General features: G+C 42.2%; 1 protein-coding gene across 1 annotated transcript in view; it reads left to right on the top strand.

Annotated features, from left to right (window-relative positions):
• Positions 1 to 18,307, top strand: part of cdh23 (cadherin-related 23) — an 834,383-nt gene that overhangs the window by 711,177 nt on the left and 104,899 nt on the right. The window contains exons 37-39 of the mRNA XM_045700638.1: positions 213 to 434; positions 8,401 to 8,520; positions 8,796 to 8,976. Of these exons, the coding sequence (XP_045556594.1) occupies positions 213 to 434; positions 8,401 to 8,520; positions 8,796 to 8,976 (523 nt within the window). The remainder of the gene's footprint in view (positions 1 to 212; positions 435 to 8,400; positions 8,521 to 8,795; positions 8,977 to 18,307) is intronic.

Below are 18,307 nucleotides of genomic sequence, written 5' to 3'. Positions count from 1 at the left end.
CTCGATGAAGATCTACCCAGACCAAAACATTGTTATACAGTATATGTTATGTTAAATGTGTAAAAGGGAAATCTATATATTTCCCGTGACCATATAGATCTATCAAACATGTAGAGTGGCAAGATCACTAGTGTGCTGGAGTTTATTTTTCACTCAGTAATGTATGTGCCCTCAACATGCTTTTTCTACATCCATTTTTGTTTCCTCACCAGTCATCGACCACCATCTACGTACGTATAGTGGATGAAAACGACAACGCGCCAGAGTTTCCGGAGGAGGAGTATGTGACAGTGCTGAGCGAGGGCCCCGACACCTTGGGGGCCACCATTGCCACAGTAACCGCCATCGACCCAGATGAGGGCCTCAACGGCACCCTCCGATACACCATCGACCACGGCAACCTGGCCATCACCTTCTGCATCAATCAAACTACCGTAAGAATATGGACAGATATTTTACACTATGGGTGCGCAACTTTCACATGTCCCCCCCACATTCTGAAATTGCATTTTTGTCCACCCTAGTTTTATCATTGGAATGTGATACAAAGCTAGGCAACGGTGTGCTTTAGGACCATGCACACGCCTCCGAGCGGTCAGTTAGGCTGTTTGAAGTGTTTATCCGACTGGATTTAGGACCACCCGGACACCATAGGACGGGCTGACAGGCTGTGTGAAGGCGAAGCTTCTGGAAGGCTGGCTGGACCAGCACGGGAGAGTTGATCATGGTTCAGTGTACACGTTACACTCTTTCACAGAGTTGTAAAAGGAACAGAAACTGGCTACTTTTAGTTGACTAATGTAGATGGCAAAGAAGAAAAAAATACTAGTGTTTATTCGCAGTGCTGAGCTAGTATTGTAACTGACATGTAAAGTTAGCTAATGTTTCATCCCCTCTCAACTGAGGTGAATGAATAAGCTATGCTAGTGAGTAGCTCTAGCCTCTAGTTATATGTTAGATAGTAATAATAGCCACCTCATATCGCTATCTAAAGCAGTTGTTTGTTTGGACATGTTTTGTAGCCTTTGTTTTGTCACTTTTCAGAAGTAAATTAACTTGGCAGGCTTTCACCAGTTGATGTGCCATTAGAAAGAGAGCTAGCAAAAAGTTGGCTTACATTAGCTGTTATTTTCACCTCAATCAAACTAGACCTGAGTCAAACAATGAAATCATTGGCAAAATGATTGAAGAGTGATATTCTGATGTTTCTTCAGTGCCATGTGAGTTGTATTAGTCAGTATGTCAATGTAACATTATTGATCTGTCAGTTCCCTGATCTAATTCCCAGCTTTTCACACTGACACAGTAATAAACAGCTAACGTTACATGCTTCACTGTCATGGTGCACAGTAGAGGTCTGTACAGGACAGATTTCTTCATCCCACACTCGCTCCCACCCACTACCGCAAGAACTGGTCCCAAACTCAACTGCAGTCCCACAATGTTATTTTAGGCGTATGTGATGTAGCTCACTTGCCAGCAATTTTGCACCCTATAGGCAATATCAAACGCGCAAAAATACCTTAAGAAATAGGTTAAATTACCAAAGAATTTCACATGGCCCTTATATTTTATTAATGGGCTATATCTGCCAATATGCTAGATGTAGTTTGAAGAGAGCAGAGTTAGATTGACTTGCACTTTCTCTTGAGCTATTTTTATAGACTACCTTTTAGGAGTGGGATGATTTTCAGATGGAGAAATATGGGTGATCAATATTTAGGCCTATTTATAGGCAATGTAGTAAACTATAGCCTAATCACTGGCCTATTTAGGAAGTATATTTCCTTGGAAAGATAACTGTCCCGTGCTTCTCCACCCATGTATACATATGCTATAGCCTACGTCATTTATTTGAGACCACACGCGCAACTGATCTCGCAAGTATGGCTACTGAACTGGAGGCAGCAAGAATGATGACAGCGACACTTGCCACATTTTGCATAGTCCAATAGGATATAGCCTACCTTTTAGGATGACGATTTGCAGGCAGAGACAAATAAATGGGTAATCTATACTTATTGAAAATGCAAAGCTGCAACGCTCGCTCACCATAGTAGACTAACATGCTGACCAGACAGCCTGTGGGTGTGCGCCCCCCACACCAGACGCGGTCAGGACACGCAGGTTGAAATATCAAACGAACTCTGAACCAACTACAGTAATTTGGGGACAGGTCGATAAGCAAACATTTATGGCAATTTAACTAGCTAGCATGCTGTTGCTAGCTAATTTAAAATAACAACATTGGGTTCTTATTTTACCTGAAATGCAAAAGGTCCTCTACTCTGACAATTAATCTGCAGATAAAAGGGTAAACCGAGTTTGTTTTAGGTAATCTCTCCTCCTTCAGGCTTCTTCTTCTTCTTTGGACTTTATATGGCGGTTGGCAACCAACATTAACCTGTTATGGCTAGGGGGCAGTATTTTCACGGCTGGATAAAAAACGTACCCGATTTAATCTGGTTACCACTCCTACCCAGTAACTAGAATATGCATATACTTATTACATATGGATAGAAAACACCCTAAAGTTTCTAAAACTGTTTGAATGGTGTCTGTGAGTATAACAGAACTCATTTGTCAGGCAAAAAACTGAGAAGGTTTCATGCACGAAGTGGCCTGTCTGACAAGGTGTCGTTCTTCTTGTCTCTGTTTATTGAAGAGTCAGGATCTTAGCTGTCCCGTGACACTTCCTATGGCTGCCATAGGGTCTCAGAGCCCGGGAAAAACCTGAACGATGACGAGGCAGCCTCAGGCTGAAACACATTATCGCCTTTTCCAAGTGGCCCATCAGAGGACAATGGAATTAGGCGCGTGCCCGATTCGACCAAGTGATATATTTTCCTTCGGCTGTTTATCTAATTGCAGATTCCCGGTCGGAATATTATCGCTTTTTTACGAGAAAAATTGCATAAAAATTGATTTTAAACAGCGGTTGACATGCTTCGAAGTACGGTAATTAAATATTTAGAAATCTTTTGTCACAAAATGCGCCGTGCGCGTGACCGTTATTTACCATTGGGATAGTGTCTGGGACGCACAAACAAAACGTCGCTGTTGGAACATAACTATGGATTATTTTGGACCAAACCTACATTTGTTATTGAAGTAGAAGTCCTGGGAGTGCATTCTGACGAAGAACAGGAAAGGTAAGACCATTTTTCTTATAGTAAATCTGATATTGGTGAGTGCTAAACCTGCTGGGTGTCTAAATAGCTAGCCCTGTGATGCCGGGCTATGTACTTAGAATATTGCAAAATGTGCTTTCACCGAAAAGCTATTTTAAAATCGGACATATCGAGTGCATAGAGGAGTAATGTATCTATAATTCTTAAAATAATTGTTATGCTTTTTGTGAACGTTTATCGTGAGTAATTTAGTAAATTGTTAGTAAATTCGCCGGAAGTTTGCGGGGGGTATGCTAGTTCTGAACGTCACATGCTAATGTAAAAAGCTGTTTTTTGATATAAATATGAACTTGATTGAACAAAATATGCATGTATTGTATAACATAACCCGCTGGAGGCCTAGTCCTGGGAGTTGGCACAGGACGGACCAGGATGGGGAGACCCACTAGAGGCCTAGTCCTGGGAGGTGGCACAGCACGGACCAGGATGGGGAGACCCACTGGAGACCTGGTCTGTGGAGCAGGCACAGGACTGACCAGGATGGGGAGACCCACTGGAGGCCTGGTCCTGGGAGGTTGTACAGGACGGCCCAGGATGGGGAGACCCACTGGAGGCCTGGTCCGAGGAGGAGGCACAGGATAAACACTCCAGGCTGAATGCCCACTTTGGCCCGGCACGGGCAGAGAGCAGGCATTGGGCAAACTGGACCCTCCCAGCGCTCTGGAGACACAGTGCGCAACGCCGGCGCAGGATAACCTGGACCGAGGAGGCGCACTGGAGACCAGACGCGCTGAGCTGGCACCATCCGCTCTGGCTCGATGCCTGCACTCGCATGGCACTTGCGGGGAGCTGGTATGTAGCGCACCGGGCTTTGAACGCGCACTGGGGACACCGTGCGCTCCACAGCATAACACGGTGTCTTACCAGTACCACGCTGCTTCCGGTAAGCACTAGGAGTTGGCTCAGGTCTACCGCCTGACTCCGCCAATCTCACATTTTTTGGGGCTGCCTCCCGTGTCCGTTACACTCCCTTTCCGCATACCAGCGCCTCTCAGCTCTCGCCGCCTCGATCTCCCACTGCGGGCGGTGATAATCCCCAGCTTGAGCCCATGGTCCTTTCCCGTCCAGGATTTCCTCCCAAGTCCATGACTCCAGATAGCTTTTCTCCTGGTGCCTCTCCTTCCTCCGCTGCTTGGTCCGTTTTGGGTGGGTAATTCTGTAAGGGCTGTCGTGAGAGAGAGTAGACCAAGGTGCAGCGGAGTTAGTGTTCATCATAGAATATTTAATCACAGAAAGAACACTATACAAACAAAACAAGAAAACTGACAGCCAAACAGTCCTGTCAGGTGCAAACACTTGAAGCCAGTTGAAGCCTGTGGCGCGGTTTTCAAATACCTTAAAAATCCTATTACTTCAATTTCTCAAACATATGACTATTTTACAGCTATTTAAAGACAAGACTCTCGTTAATCTAACCACACTGTCCGATTTCAAAAAGGCTTTACAGCGAAAGCAAAACATTAGATTATGTCAGCAGAGTACCAAGCCAGAAATAATCAGACACCCATTTTTCAAGCTAGCATATAATGTCACAAAAACCCAGAAGACAGCTAAATGCAGCATGAACCTTTGATGATCTTCATCAGATGACAACCCTAGGACATTATGTTATACAATACATGCATGTTTTGTTCAATCAAGTTCATATTTATATCAAAAACCAGCTTTTTACATTAGCATGTGACGTTCAGAACTAGCATACCCCGCAAACTTCCGGAGAATTTGCTAACAATTTACTAAATTACTCACGATAAACGTTCACAAAAAGCATAACAATTATTTTAAGAATTATAGATACAGAACTCCTCTATGCACTCGATATGTCCGATTTTAAAATAGCTTTTTGGTGAAAGCACATTTTGCAATATTCTAAGTACATAGCCCAGCCATCACGGGCTAGCTATTTAGACACCCGGCAAGTTTAGCCTTCACCAATATCAGATTTACTATTATAAAAGTTCGATAACCTTTTGTTGTCTTCGTCACAATGCACTCCCAGGACTGCTACTTCAATAACAAATGTTGGTTTGGTCCAAAATAATCCATCGTTATATCCGAATAGCGCCGTTTTGTTCGTGCGTCCCAGACACTATCCGAAATGGTAAATCAGGGTCGTGCGCATGGCGCAATTCGTGACAAAAAAAATCTAAATATTCCAATATCGTACTTCGAAGCATGTCAACCGCTGATTAACCTGTTGGGGCTAGGGGGCAGTATTTTCACGGCTGGATAAAAAAACGTACCCGATTTAATCTGGTTACTAATCCTACCCAGTAACTAGAATATGCATATACTTATTATATATGGATAGAAAACACCCTAAAGTTTCTAAAACTGTTTGAATGGTGTCTGTGAGTATAACAGAACTCATTTGGCAGGCAAAACCCTGAGACATTTTCTGACAGGAAGTGGATACCTGATGTGTTGAATTACCTTTAAGCCTATGCCATTGAAACACACAGGGGTTGATTAATGTTTTGGCACTTCCTATTGCTTCCACTAGATGTCACCAGCCTTTAAAAAGTGTTTTGAGTCTTTTACTGTGAGATCTGACCGAATAAGAGCCATGGAACGGTGATGGCCGATTAGACTCTGGCGCACGAGTTCATGTTGGGTACCCTCGTTCCAATACGTTATAAAAGAGAATGCATTCGTCCACCTTGAATATTATTCATGTTCTGGTTAAAAAAGGCACTAATGATTTATGCTATACAACGTTTGACATGTTTGAACGAACGTAAATATATTTTTTCCCCTCGTTCATGACGAGAAGTCCGGCTGGCTTAGATCATGTGCTAACAACACGGAGCTTTTTGGATATAAATGATGAGCTTTTTTGAACAAAACTACATTCGTTATGGACCTGGGATTCCTGGAAGTGACATCTGATGAAGAGAATCAAAGGTAATGGATTATTTACATAGTATTTTCGATTTTAGATCTCTCCAACATGGCCGTTTGCTATACAGACAAAGCATATTTTTCTGAGCGCAGTGCTCAGATTATTGCAAAGTGTGATTTCCCAGTAAGGTTATTTTTAAATCTGGCAAGTTGATTGCGTTCAAGAGATGTAAATCTATAATTCTTTAAATGACAATATAATATTTTACCAATGTTTTCTAATTTTAATTATTTAATTTGTGGTGCTGACTTGAATACCGGTTATTGGAGGGAAACGATTTCCTCAACATCAATGCCATAGTAAAACGCTGTTTTTGGATATAAATATGAACTTGATAGAACTAAAAATGCATGCATTGTCTAACATAATGTCCTAGGAGTGTCATCTGATGGAGATTGTAAAAGGTTAGTGCATCATTTTAGCTGGTTTTATGGTTTTGGTGACGCCTGGCTTTGAATTGACAAAACATTACACACAGCTATTGTCAATGTACTCTCCTAACATAATCTAACTTTATGCTTTCGCCGTAAAACCTTTTTGAAATCGGACAACGTGGTTAGATTAAGGAGATGTTTATCTTTCAAAGGGTGTAAGATAGTTGTATGTTTGAAAAATGTGAATTTTGACATTTATTTGGTTTCAAATTTGCCACTCTTGAAATGCACCTGCTGTTGATAGGGTGCACCACGGGTGGCACGCTAGCGTCCCACATAGCCCCAAGAAGTTAAAATCAATTTTTATGCAATTTATCTCGTAAAAAAGCGATAATATTCCGACCGGGAATCTCCTTTTCGGCAAACAGAGGAAAAATCACAAAGACGGGGGCAGCCAGGGCACGCGCCTAAGCCCACAGTCCCTTGATCGGCCACTTGAGAAAGTTGATAATGTGTTTCAGCCTGGGGCTGGGATGACGACATTCAGGTTTTTCCCGGGCTCTGAGCGCCCATGGAAGACGTAGGAAGTGTCACGTTAGAGCAGAGATCCTTTGTAAAAGATAGAGATGGCAAAGAAGTTCAAGAAATGGTCAGACAGGCCACTTCCTGTAAAGGAATCTCTCAGGTTTTGACCTGCCATTTGAGTTCTGTTATACTCACAGACACCATTCAAACAGTTTTAGAAACTTTGGAGTGTTTTCTATCCAAAGCCAATAATTATATGCATATTCTAGTTACTGGGCAGGAGTAGTAACCAGATTAAATCGGGTACGTTTTTTATCCAGCCGTGAAAATACTGCCCCCTAGCCATAACAGGTTAAACAGCGGTTGACATGCTTCGAAGTACGGTAATGAAATATTTAGAAATCTTTTGTCACGAAATGCGTCGTGCGCGTGACCCTTATTTACACTTCGGATAGTGTCTTGAACGCACGAACAAAACGCCGCTGTTTGGATATAACTATGGATTATTTTGAACCAAACCAACATTTGTTATTGAAGTAGCAGTCCTGGGAGTGCATTCTGACGAAGAACACCAAAGGTAATCAAACTTTTCTAATAGTAAATCGGAGTTTGGTCAGGGCTAAACTTGGTGGGTGTCAAAATAGCTAGCCGTGATGGCTGGGCTATCTACTCAGAATATTGCAAAATGTGCTTATACCTAAAAGCTATTTTAAAATCGGACATATCGAGTGCATAGAGGAGTTCTGTATCTATAATTCTTAAAATAATTGTTATGTTTTTTGTGAACGTTTAGCGTGAGTAATTTAGTAAATTCACCAGAAGTTTGCGAGGGGTATGCTAGTTCTGAACGTCACATGCTAATGTAAAAAAGCTGGTTTTTGATATAAATATGAACTTGATTGAACAAAACATGCATGCATTGTATAACAATGTCCTTGGGTTGTTATCTGATGAAGATCATCAAAGGTTAGTGCTGCATTTAGCTGTGGTTTTGTTTTTTGTGACATTATATGCTAGCTTGAAAAATGGGTGTCTGATTATTTCTGGCTGGGTACTCTGCTGACATAATCTAATGTTTTGCTTTCGCTGTAAAGCCTTTTTGAAATCGGACAGTGTGGTTAGATAAAGGAGAGTCTTGTCTTTAAAATGCTGTAAAATAGTCATATGTTTGAAAAATGGAAGTTTTTGTATTTTTGAGGAATTTGTAATTCGCGCCACGCATATCATTGGATATTGGAGCAGGTGTTCCGCTAGCGGAACGTCCAGATGTAAGAGGTTAAACATTTCAGTAAGTATTTAAACCAAGGTCTGGTAGTGTGTGTAGTTTGTGAACACACTGACTGTACAATATTTTGAATAGCGTTGAGTGTTAAAGTAGTCGTTTTTTTGTGCATGGGTGTGTGTCCAGGGAAAGATTGTTGCAGTGAAGGAGCTGGACTTTGAGATCAGCAATGGACACTACGCACTTGTCGTCACAGCAACAGACCAGTGTCCCATCCATGCCCTCCGCCTGACATCCAGCACTACGGTGATGACAATGACAGAACACAGACACACACACACACCTACATGAGAATCACTCTTTATACACATCATGTTTATCAAGGCATTGTTTTTAATGTAGTTTATACACACATCATATTGAAGTTGCAATCTGTGATATTTGCAGGAGTTTTTGTTCATTAAAATTAATGACCCACATTGTTTTTCTCCAAAAAGTGAACTATCCCTTTAATCACATCATAAACATACATATAGACCATACAAATCTCTTAGCAGGTTGTTTCCACCGGTGTTTTCCAGGTGTTGGTGAATGTCCTGGATGTGAACGATGTGTCCCCCACCTTCCCCAAGGTCTACGAGGGGCCCTTTAAGATAACAGAGGGCCAGCCGGGGCCCCGGGTCTGGACCCTCAAAGCCACTGACCAAGACTCTGGACTCAATGGCAAAGTGGAGTACAGCATCACTGCCGGTGACCCCCAGAGTGAGTAGGATGTGTGTGGGTTGGGGTTAGGGCTGTTACAGTGACGTATTACCGCCACACCAGCAGTCATGAGTCATGACCCACAGTCAAATTCCATGTTACCTTTGAGTCATGGCAACTACAGTCGTAGCCAAAAGTTTTGAGAATGACACAAATTAAAATTAATTTTCACAAAGTCTGCTGCCTCAGTTTGTATGATGGCAATGTGCATATACTCCAGAATGTTATGAAGAGTGATCAGATGAATTGCAATTAATTGCGAAGTCCCTCTTTGCCATGCAAATGAACTGAATCCCCCAAAAACATTTCCACTGCATTTCTGCCCCTGAATCATGTCAGTGATTCTCTTGTTAACTTCTTACGGGCAGATGGGATGGTAGCGTCCCACCTTGCCAACATCCGGTGAAATTGCAGAGTGCGAAATTCAAACCACAGAATTATAAATATTTAACTTTCATAAAATCACAAGTGTAATACATAAACAATAAAGCTTAACTTCTTGTTAATCCAGCCGCTGTGTCAGATTCCAAAAAGGCTTTACGGCGAAAGCTCACCATGCAATTATCTGAGGACAGCGCCCCGCATACAAAAGAATGAAAAACATATTTCAACCAGGCAGGTGTACCACGAAAGTCAGAAATAGCGATATAATAAATGCCTTACCTCTGTTGGCACCCCCCGAAAGGTCCCAGATACATCACAAATGGTCCTTTTGTTCGATAATGTCCTTCTTTATATCTATAAAAACTCAGTTTAGCTGGCGCGCTTCAGTCAATAATCCACCCAGGTTCCCTCCATCAAAATGCATACAAAATGAATCCCAAACGTTACTAATAAACTTTTCCAAACAAGTCAAACAACATTTATAATCAAACCTTAGGTACCCTAATACGTAAATAATGAAACAATTTAAGACGGAGAATTGTTATTGTCTTTACTGGAGAAAAATACCAAAGAACGCGCTCTCTTGCACACGCTTGGAAACACTACAGCCAAAATGGGAGACACCTAGAAAAACTACAATTTCTTTTTTTCAAAAACAAGCCTGAAACTCTTTCTAAAGACTGTTGACATCTAGTGAAAGCCCTAGGAACTGCAATATGGGAGGATTTCGCCTTATAATAAAAGTGACAGCCATTGAAAACAGTGGTAGGCTGATTTTTTTGGGGGGGATGGTTTGTCCTCGGGGTTTCAGCTGCCATATCAGTTATGTTATACTCACAAACATTATTGTAACAGTTTTAGAAACTTTAGAGTGGTTTCTATCCATATCTACCAATTATATGCATATCCTAGCTTCTGTGCCTGAGTAACAGGCAGTTTACTTTGGGCACGCTTTTCATTCGGACGTCAAAATACTGCCCCCTACCCAAAAGAGGTTAACACAGGTGTGAGTGTTGACGAGGACAAGGCTGGAGATCACTCTGTCATGCTGATTGAGTTCGAATAACAGACTGGAAGCTTCAAAGGAGGGTGGTGCTTGGAATCATTGATCTTCCTCTGTCAAACATGGTTACTTGCAAGGGAAACACGTGCGTCATCATTGCTTTGCACAAAAAGGGCTTCACAGGCAAGGATATTGCTGCCAGTAAGATTGCACCTAAATCAACTATTTATCAGATCATCAAGAAATTCAAGGAGAGGGGTTCAATTGTTGTGGAGAAGGCTTCAGGGCACCCAAGAAAGTCCAGCAAGCGCCAGGACCATCTCCTAAAGTTGATTCAGCTGCGGGATCGGGGCACCACCAGTACAGAGCTTGCTCAGGAATGGCAGCAGGCAGGTGTGAGTGCACGCACAGTGAGGTGAAGACTTTTGGAGGATGGCTTGGTGTCAAGAAGGGCAGCAAAGAAGCCACTTCTCTCCAGGATAAACATCAGGGACAGACTAAAATTCTGCAAAATGTACAGGGATTGGACAGCTGAGGACTGGGGTAAAGTCATTTTCTCTGATGAATCCCCTTTCCGAATGTTTGGGCATTCGGAAAGGGGATTCTGTGGGGTTGCTTCTCATCCAAGGGAGTGGGCTCACTCACAATTTTGCCTAAGAACACAGCCATGAATAAAGAATGATACCAACACATCCTCCGAGAGCAACTTCTCCCAACCACCCAGGAACAGTTTGGTGACGAAAAATGTGTTTTCCAGCATGATGGAGCACAAGTGATAACTAAGTGGCTCGGGGAACAAAACATCGATATTTTGGGTCCATGGCCAGGAAACTCCCCAGACCTTAATCCCATTGAGAACTTGTGGTCAATCCTCAAGAGGTGGGTGGACAAACAAAAACTCACAAATTCTGACAAACTCCAAGCATTGATTATGGAAGAATGGGCTGCCATCAGTCAGGATGTGGCCCAGAAGTTAATTGACAGCATGCCAGGGAGGATTGCAAAGGTCTTTAAAAAGAAGGGTCAACACTGCAAATATTGACTCTTTGCATCAACTTCATGTAATTGTCAATAAAGGCCTTTGTGAAATGCTTGTAATTATACTTCGGTATTCCATAGTAACATCTGACAAACATATCTAAAGACACTGAAGCAGAAAACTTTGTGAAATTAATATTTGTGTCATTCTCAAAACTTTTGGCCACGACTGTAGACCTTAGCCGTGGTATATTGGCCATGTACCACAAAACCCAGAGGTGCCTTATTGGTATTATAAACTGGTTACCAACATAATTAGAACAGTAAAAAGTCATTTTTGGCCATACCTGTGGTGTACGGTCTGATCTACCATGGCTTTCAACCAATCAGCATTCAGGGCTCGAACCACCCTGTTTATAATGACCCTCTAACCACTCTAACATCAATACAATCGAAAATCAAATCAAACACTTAATGAGAGCCCTGGTATTCAGAGTTTTAGCGGAATAGGATCGCCTGTTGCGCAGCGAGAGCCAGCTCCTCATAGCTGGTTGATGCATGGAATGAAATATGTGTTCCTATAAGCCCATGTTGCGCAACATTTCAATAGGTTATGCTATGCAATTGTATGACAAAACATAATTTTGATGGCTTCTTTTAAAAATAGGAGGATCCCATCAGCTTTCTATAGGCTAGGCCAGGCATAGTCATTGCGCGGATTGCGTTGATTGGCGGCTCACAGTACAGACTACCAAATACAGCAAAATGTCCAATAGTTTCCGAGCATTCAAATTACACAAACTGCATTATTACACTCACCCAATATGTGGCATTATATAAGTTGTTGAGCTGCTGCATCAACATGTGCAGTCGAGTAAACTGTTGCTTTGCTTTAAACTAGGCTAGCGATGGAGGCGAGAGGTGGAGGGCCGAGAGAAGCAGCAGTTTAGTCCACTCTACTGCACATTTTTTGGACCACATCAAAGTAAATATTTATCACTATCTTTGGCCGAATCGAACATTTAAAATTGATCGATTTGAAGTAGTCAAGCACAAGCAAAAACATAATAATGAGCAAACTGCCACTACAAATAATTAGGATGAGGATGAAGAAGCTATTAGTAGAGCTGCGCACACAAATGAGGGACAAGCTAGCAAAAAGAGAAAGGTACGGCTGTTGAAAGATAAATCATATGTTTAAAAAAAATGGACAACAGAATTGTTCTTTGTACTTCATGGCACAAACCCACTTTGTTTAATTGGCAAGAAGACGTGCGCAGGTTTTAAAAGTGGTCATTTAGATGCCATTTCAATACCACACATACAAAGAGAAATATCCACCTGGCAGGGACCTACGAAAAAATTATATTCAACAACTTACTGCTTTGCTGAAAGGACAGCAACCGCTGATGGACAGAACGACCTCTTCTGCAGAGAAACTGACAGAGGCAGCATATGAGATTGCATGGATCTTGGCTAGGCAAAAGAAGGCCTTTATCAACACAGACATAGTGAAAGAGTGCTTTTTGTCTTCAGCAGAAATAATGTATGCTGACTTCAGTAACGAAGATGATATTCTAAAGCAAATGAAAGGACTACAACTATCAGACAACCATAATAAGAAGGGTTGAAGAAATAGGAAAAGACATTGGTAAGCAGATAAACAAGGATATATCAGCGGCTCCGTTTACCAGCAGAGCATTGGACTAAAACACGGATGTTTGTGACATTGCTCAGTTATGCGTATGCATTCTGTTCCCGAAAGAGGAATCTTATCGGGAAGTACTTTTGTGCCTATTACCACAGCAAGGTCAAACGAGTGGAGATGATGTGTTGAATGCATTTCAGACCTAGGGCTGGGCAGTATACCGTATTTTACTATATCCTGTTAGGGCTAGGGGGCAGTATTGACACGGCTGGATAAAAAACATACCCGATTTAATCTGGTTACCACTCCTACCCAGTAACTAGAATATGCATATACTTATTACATATGGATAGAAAACACCCTAAAGTTTCTAAAACTGTTTGAATGGTGTCTGTGAGTATAACAGAACTCAAATGGCAGGTCAAAACCTGAGAGATTCCTTTACAGGAAGTGGCCTGTCTGACCATTTCTTGAACTTCTTTTCCATCTCTATCTTTTACTAAGGATCTCTGCTCTAACGTGACACTTCCCACGTCGTCCATAGGCGCTCAGAGCCCGGGAAAAAACAGAATGTCGTCATTCCAGCCCCAGGCTGAAACACATTATCGCCTTTCTCAAGTGGCCGATCAAGGGACTCTCTCAAGGGCTTATGCGCGTGACCCGACCGCCCCCGCCTTTGTGATTTTTTTCCTCTGTTTGCCGAAAAGGAGATTCCCTGTCGGAATATTATCGCTTTTCTACGAGAAAAATGGCGTAAAAATTGATTTTAAACAGCGGTTGACATGCTTCGAAGTACGGTAATGGAATATTTAGAATTTTATTGTCACGAATTGCGCCATGCGCACGACACTTCTTTACCATTTCGGATAGTGTCTGGAACGCACGAACAAAACGCCGCTATTCAGATATAACGATGGATTATTTTGGACCAAACCAACATTTGTTATTGAAGTAGCAGTCCTGGGTGTGCATTCTGACGAAGACAACAAAAGGTAATGAAACTTTTATAATAGTAAATATGATTATGGTGAGTGCTAAACTTGCCGGGTGTCTAAATAGCGAGCCCGTGATGCCTGGGCTATGTACTTAGAATATTGCAAAATGTGCTTTCACCAAAAAGCTATTTTAAAATCGGACATATCGAGTGCATAGAGGAGGTCTGTATCTATAATTCTTAAAATAATTGTTATGCTTTTTGTGAACGTTTATCGTGAGTAATTTAGTCAAATGTTAGCGAATTCCCCGGAAGTTTGCGGGGGTATGCTAGTTCTGAACGTCACATGCTAATGTAAAAAGCTGGTTTTTGATATAAATATGAACTTGATTGAACAAAACATGCATGTATTGTATAACATAATGTCCTAGGGTTGTCATCTGATGAAGATCATCAAAGGTGAGTGCTGCATTTAGCTGTCTTCTGGGTTTTGGTGACATTATATGCTGGCTTGAAAAATGGGTGTCTGATTATTTCTGGCTTGGTACTCTGCTGACATAATCTAATGTTTTGCTTTCGTTGTAAATCCTTTTTGAAATCGGACAGTGTGGTTAGATTAACGAGAGTCTTGTCTTTAAATAGCTGTAAAATAGTCATATGTTTGAGAAATTGAAGTAATAGGATTTTTAAGGTATTTGAAAATCGCGCCACAGGCTGCAAGTGGCTGTTACGTAGGTGGGACGAATTCGTCCCGCCTAGCCCAGAGAGGATATACCAGTATTTATTCAAAGACCGGCTTGGGTTTTTAATTTACCTTCTATAACGGTATTTGAATGTTTGGTTTGTTAAATGTGATACGCTATGTGTAACATCCATTTTTATAGTTACTCCGCTACTTGAGTCATTCCTCTCCGCTCCCCGTCTCTCCATGCTGCTTTCCACACAGACCAAGTCCAACCCCCTGTCACTCAAGGAGCGCATTTGTTGTTGCTTGACCACAAGACACTTTTGTTCAGTCTGCATGGTCAATGCAGCACATGCAACGATGTTGATGACAACAATGTTGTTTCCACTTTGATCTTAATATAAATCCACAAGCGTTATATAATTACAATATTAGTTTGTGTTTCTTACATCTGCAAACAGCTAGTTTGTATTTTCTTTGCAAGTTAAGCTAAATTTGGTTAGCTGGCTAGCCCACTATTATTTATATTGTAACTATAGAATTAAAATAAACATTCTGTGTCCATGATTCCAAAAGTTCATTGAAGTGTTTTGATATAAATCACAATTGCAACATTTGGTTAAAAATAAGGCTTAGTATTTTTACCCATATTGTGGCAGTGTAGAAATGATCTCAAATGAGTGCAGGAAATGCAGACATTTATTGAAATGCAGGACATTATTTTAGGTTTAAGTTGAATTGACTCAAATTATGTCAATTAGCCTATCAGAAGCTTTTAAAGCCATGACATCATTTTCTGGAATTTTCCAAGCTGTTTAAAGGCACAGTCAACTTAGTGTATGTAAACTTTTCACCCACTGGAATTGTGATACAGTGAATTACAAGTGAAATAATCTGTCTGTAAACAATAGTTGGAAAAATTACTTGTGTCATGCACAAAGTAGATGTCCTAACCGACTTGCCAAAACTATAGTTTGTTAACAATACAATTGTTGAGTGGTTGAAAAAAGAGTTTTAATGACTCCAACGTAAGTGTATGTAAACTTCCGACTTCAACTGTATGTTTTGCCACCCTAGGGTCACGCACTACTCATCAAGCAAATTTAGAACCTGTATTAATCAAAAATATAAAATACTGTCATACTGTCAAATATGTGAATAATGCCATGATATGATATTTTGCCCAGCCCTATTCAGACCTTTAGGAATGAGAACATTCTGAACTAGTCCAATCTCGCATGTGTCCCCCCTGATGGAGCCGCAAACATGCACAGGGGATCATGTATTTCTGATCAATCTGATGTTATTTTAATGGACAAAAAAAGTGGCTTTTCTTTCAAAAACAAGGAAATTTCTAAGTGAACACAAACTTTTGAAATATAGTGTAGGTTGATGGGGGTGGTATTGTGGGTGACCCGGCCTATAGGCGCCCATCCAGTGCTCTAACGTCCATGGGAATGGAGAGGGACTGAGTGGGGATATCCAGCTCGGAAGCCAGCATCCATGAAGCTCTCATCGGCCCCAGAGTCGATGAGGACCCGGAGAGATTTCGACTGGTTCCCCCACAGCACCATGGCATGAAAAGTGATGCTGGGAGAGGAAAAATTCTCCGTATGGCCCACCAGAGTACTCGCTCCTACCGGTGAGCCTGGTCTTTTAGTGAACAGGTGGAGATGAAATGACCAGTAGTCCCGCAATACAGGCAGCTCTTAATGTAAAGCCTGTATAGCCGTTCAGCTGGAGACAGCCTAGCTCTGCCTAGTTGCATGGGCTCGGGAAGAGGTGAACTCAGGTAGCCTCGGATTCTCTCAGCAATTGAGCAACATCCTTTACTTCCTCCGAAACTCCGTGCAGGAACATGTCAACAGTGCTTCCGGGTTCCAGGCACTCTCAGTTGCCAGTGTGCGGAAATCCACTGTGTAGTCTGCCACACTGCGGGAGCCTTGCCGAAGCTGGAGTAACTTCCGGGCAGCCTCTCTCCCGGACAATGGAGCATCAAAAACCTTCTTTACCTCTGCCACGAACTCCTCCAGACTGGAGCATATGGCCGACTGATGTTCCCATACAGCCATAGCCCAGGCGAGAGCCCTCCCGGACATCAGCATGATGAGGTACTCTATTGGTCCACGGGGAAGAAGGAGGCCTGCAGCTCGATGATGAGTGAACACTAAGTGAGAAACACCCGACAGGTGCCCGATTCTCCATCGAAGCGCTCCAAGGGAGGTAAGCGGGGTTCTCGGGAAACCGGGGTGATGACACTGCTAACAGCCGGGTTACTGAAGGTGCTGGGAGGTTACCGTCATGGTAGGCTGCATAGTAGACAACCCACGGAATTGCTCCAGAAATGTGTTCAATGCTCGGTCGTGACATTCGGCCAAGGTCTGGAACCCTTCCATAACACCACGAAACAACTCCTCGAGCCTTCCAAACGTGGCTCCTTGGGAGGAGAGGGCATTGCGAAGCTGGTCCGAGTCTGCTGGGTCAGTCATGGCCAGTTCGTACTATCACGTTTCAGCTATGACCCAGATGCAGACAGTGTCGAAGAAACAAAAGTTTATTTTTAATACAGGGGCAGACAAATGACAGGTCAAAGGCAGACAGGGCTCAATGATCCAGAGAGGGTGCAAAGGGTCCAGAACGGCAGGCAGTCTCAGGGTCAGGGAGGCAAGGGTCAATAATCAAATAAGGTGGGGTAAGGTACAGAACGGCAGGCAGGCTCAGGCTAAGGGCAGGCAGAACGGTAAAAACCGGGAAGGACTAGAAAACAGGCGCAAGAAACAGTCAAGAGCAGAGGGAACAAACGGTGCTAGGTATCACAAACAAAACAAACTGGCAACAGACAAATAGAGAACACAGGTCTAAATACACAGGGGATAATAGGGAAGTTGGGTGACACCAGGAGGGGTGGAGACAAGCACAAAGACAGGTGAAACAGATCAGAGTGTGACACATCTGGGGAATTAACAGATTTTCCCAAACACACATCTCTCACCTGAGCCTCCACCACCATTCTGTGCAGTCCATTTTCCCACCAGTGCACCAGCAGCATGAGATACGTTTGAGGGCTAATATAAATGCTATGCATGCCAATATCTCTTGGCTAAGAGTTGAGGAGAGACCGACTGCATCACTTCTTCTTTTTATAAGAAACATTAAATCGGGTACGTTTTTTATCCGGCTGTGAAAATACTGCCCCCTAGCCATAACAGGTTAATGTGTTGAAAATCCCAAATTGTTTCCATAGTCAATTTACACACAGCTCTGACACACACACTTACCCCACCAGACATGCCACCAGGCTTCTTTTAACAGTCCCCATATCCAGAACAAATTCAAAAAAGTGTACAGTATTATATAGAGCCATTATTGATTGGAACTACGTTCCATCTCATATTGCTCAAATGAACAGCAAACCTGCTTTCAAAAAAACGATAAAGCAACTCCTCTCCCCTATTTGACCTAGATAGTTTGTGTTTATGTTTTGGTATTGATATGTAGGCAACACTTGCCTTATTTAATTTATTTTTTAATTGATGTAGTTCTGGCCTTGAGCTGTTCTTGTCTATTAATGTTCTGTATTATTTCATGTTTTGTGTGGATCCCATGAAGAGTAGCTTCTGCAACAGCTGATGGGAATCCTAATAAAATACCAAAATACCAAATACTAATTGAACTCTCTCTCCATGCTCACTCCACATG

Source organism: Salmo salar, chromosome ssa18 (genome assembly GCF_905237065.1).
Source record: "Salmo salar chromosome ssa18, Ssal_v3.1, whole genome shotgun sequence".
Classification (NCBI taxonomy): domain Eukaryota; kingdom Metazoa; phylum Chordata; class Actinopteri; order Salmoniformes; family Salmonidae; genus Salmo; species Salmo salar.
Note: the sequence above shows the minus strand (reverse complement) of the source record. Positions and strands in the feature narration are given on the sequence as shown.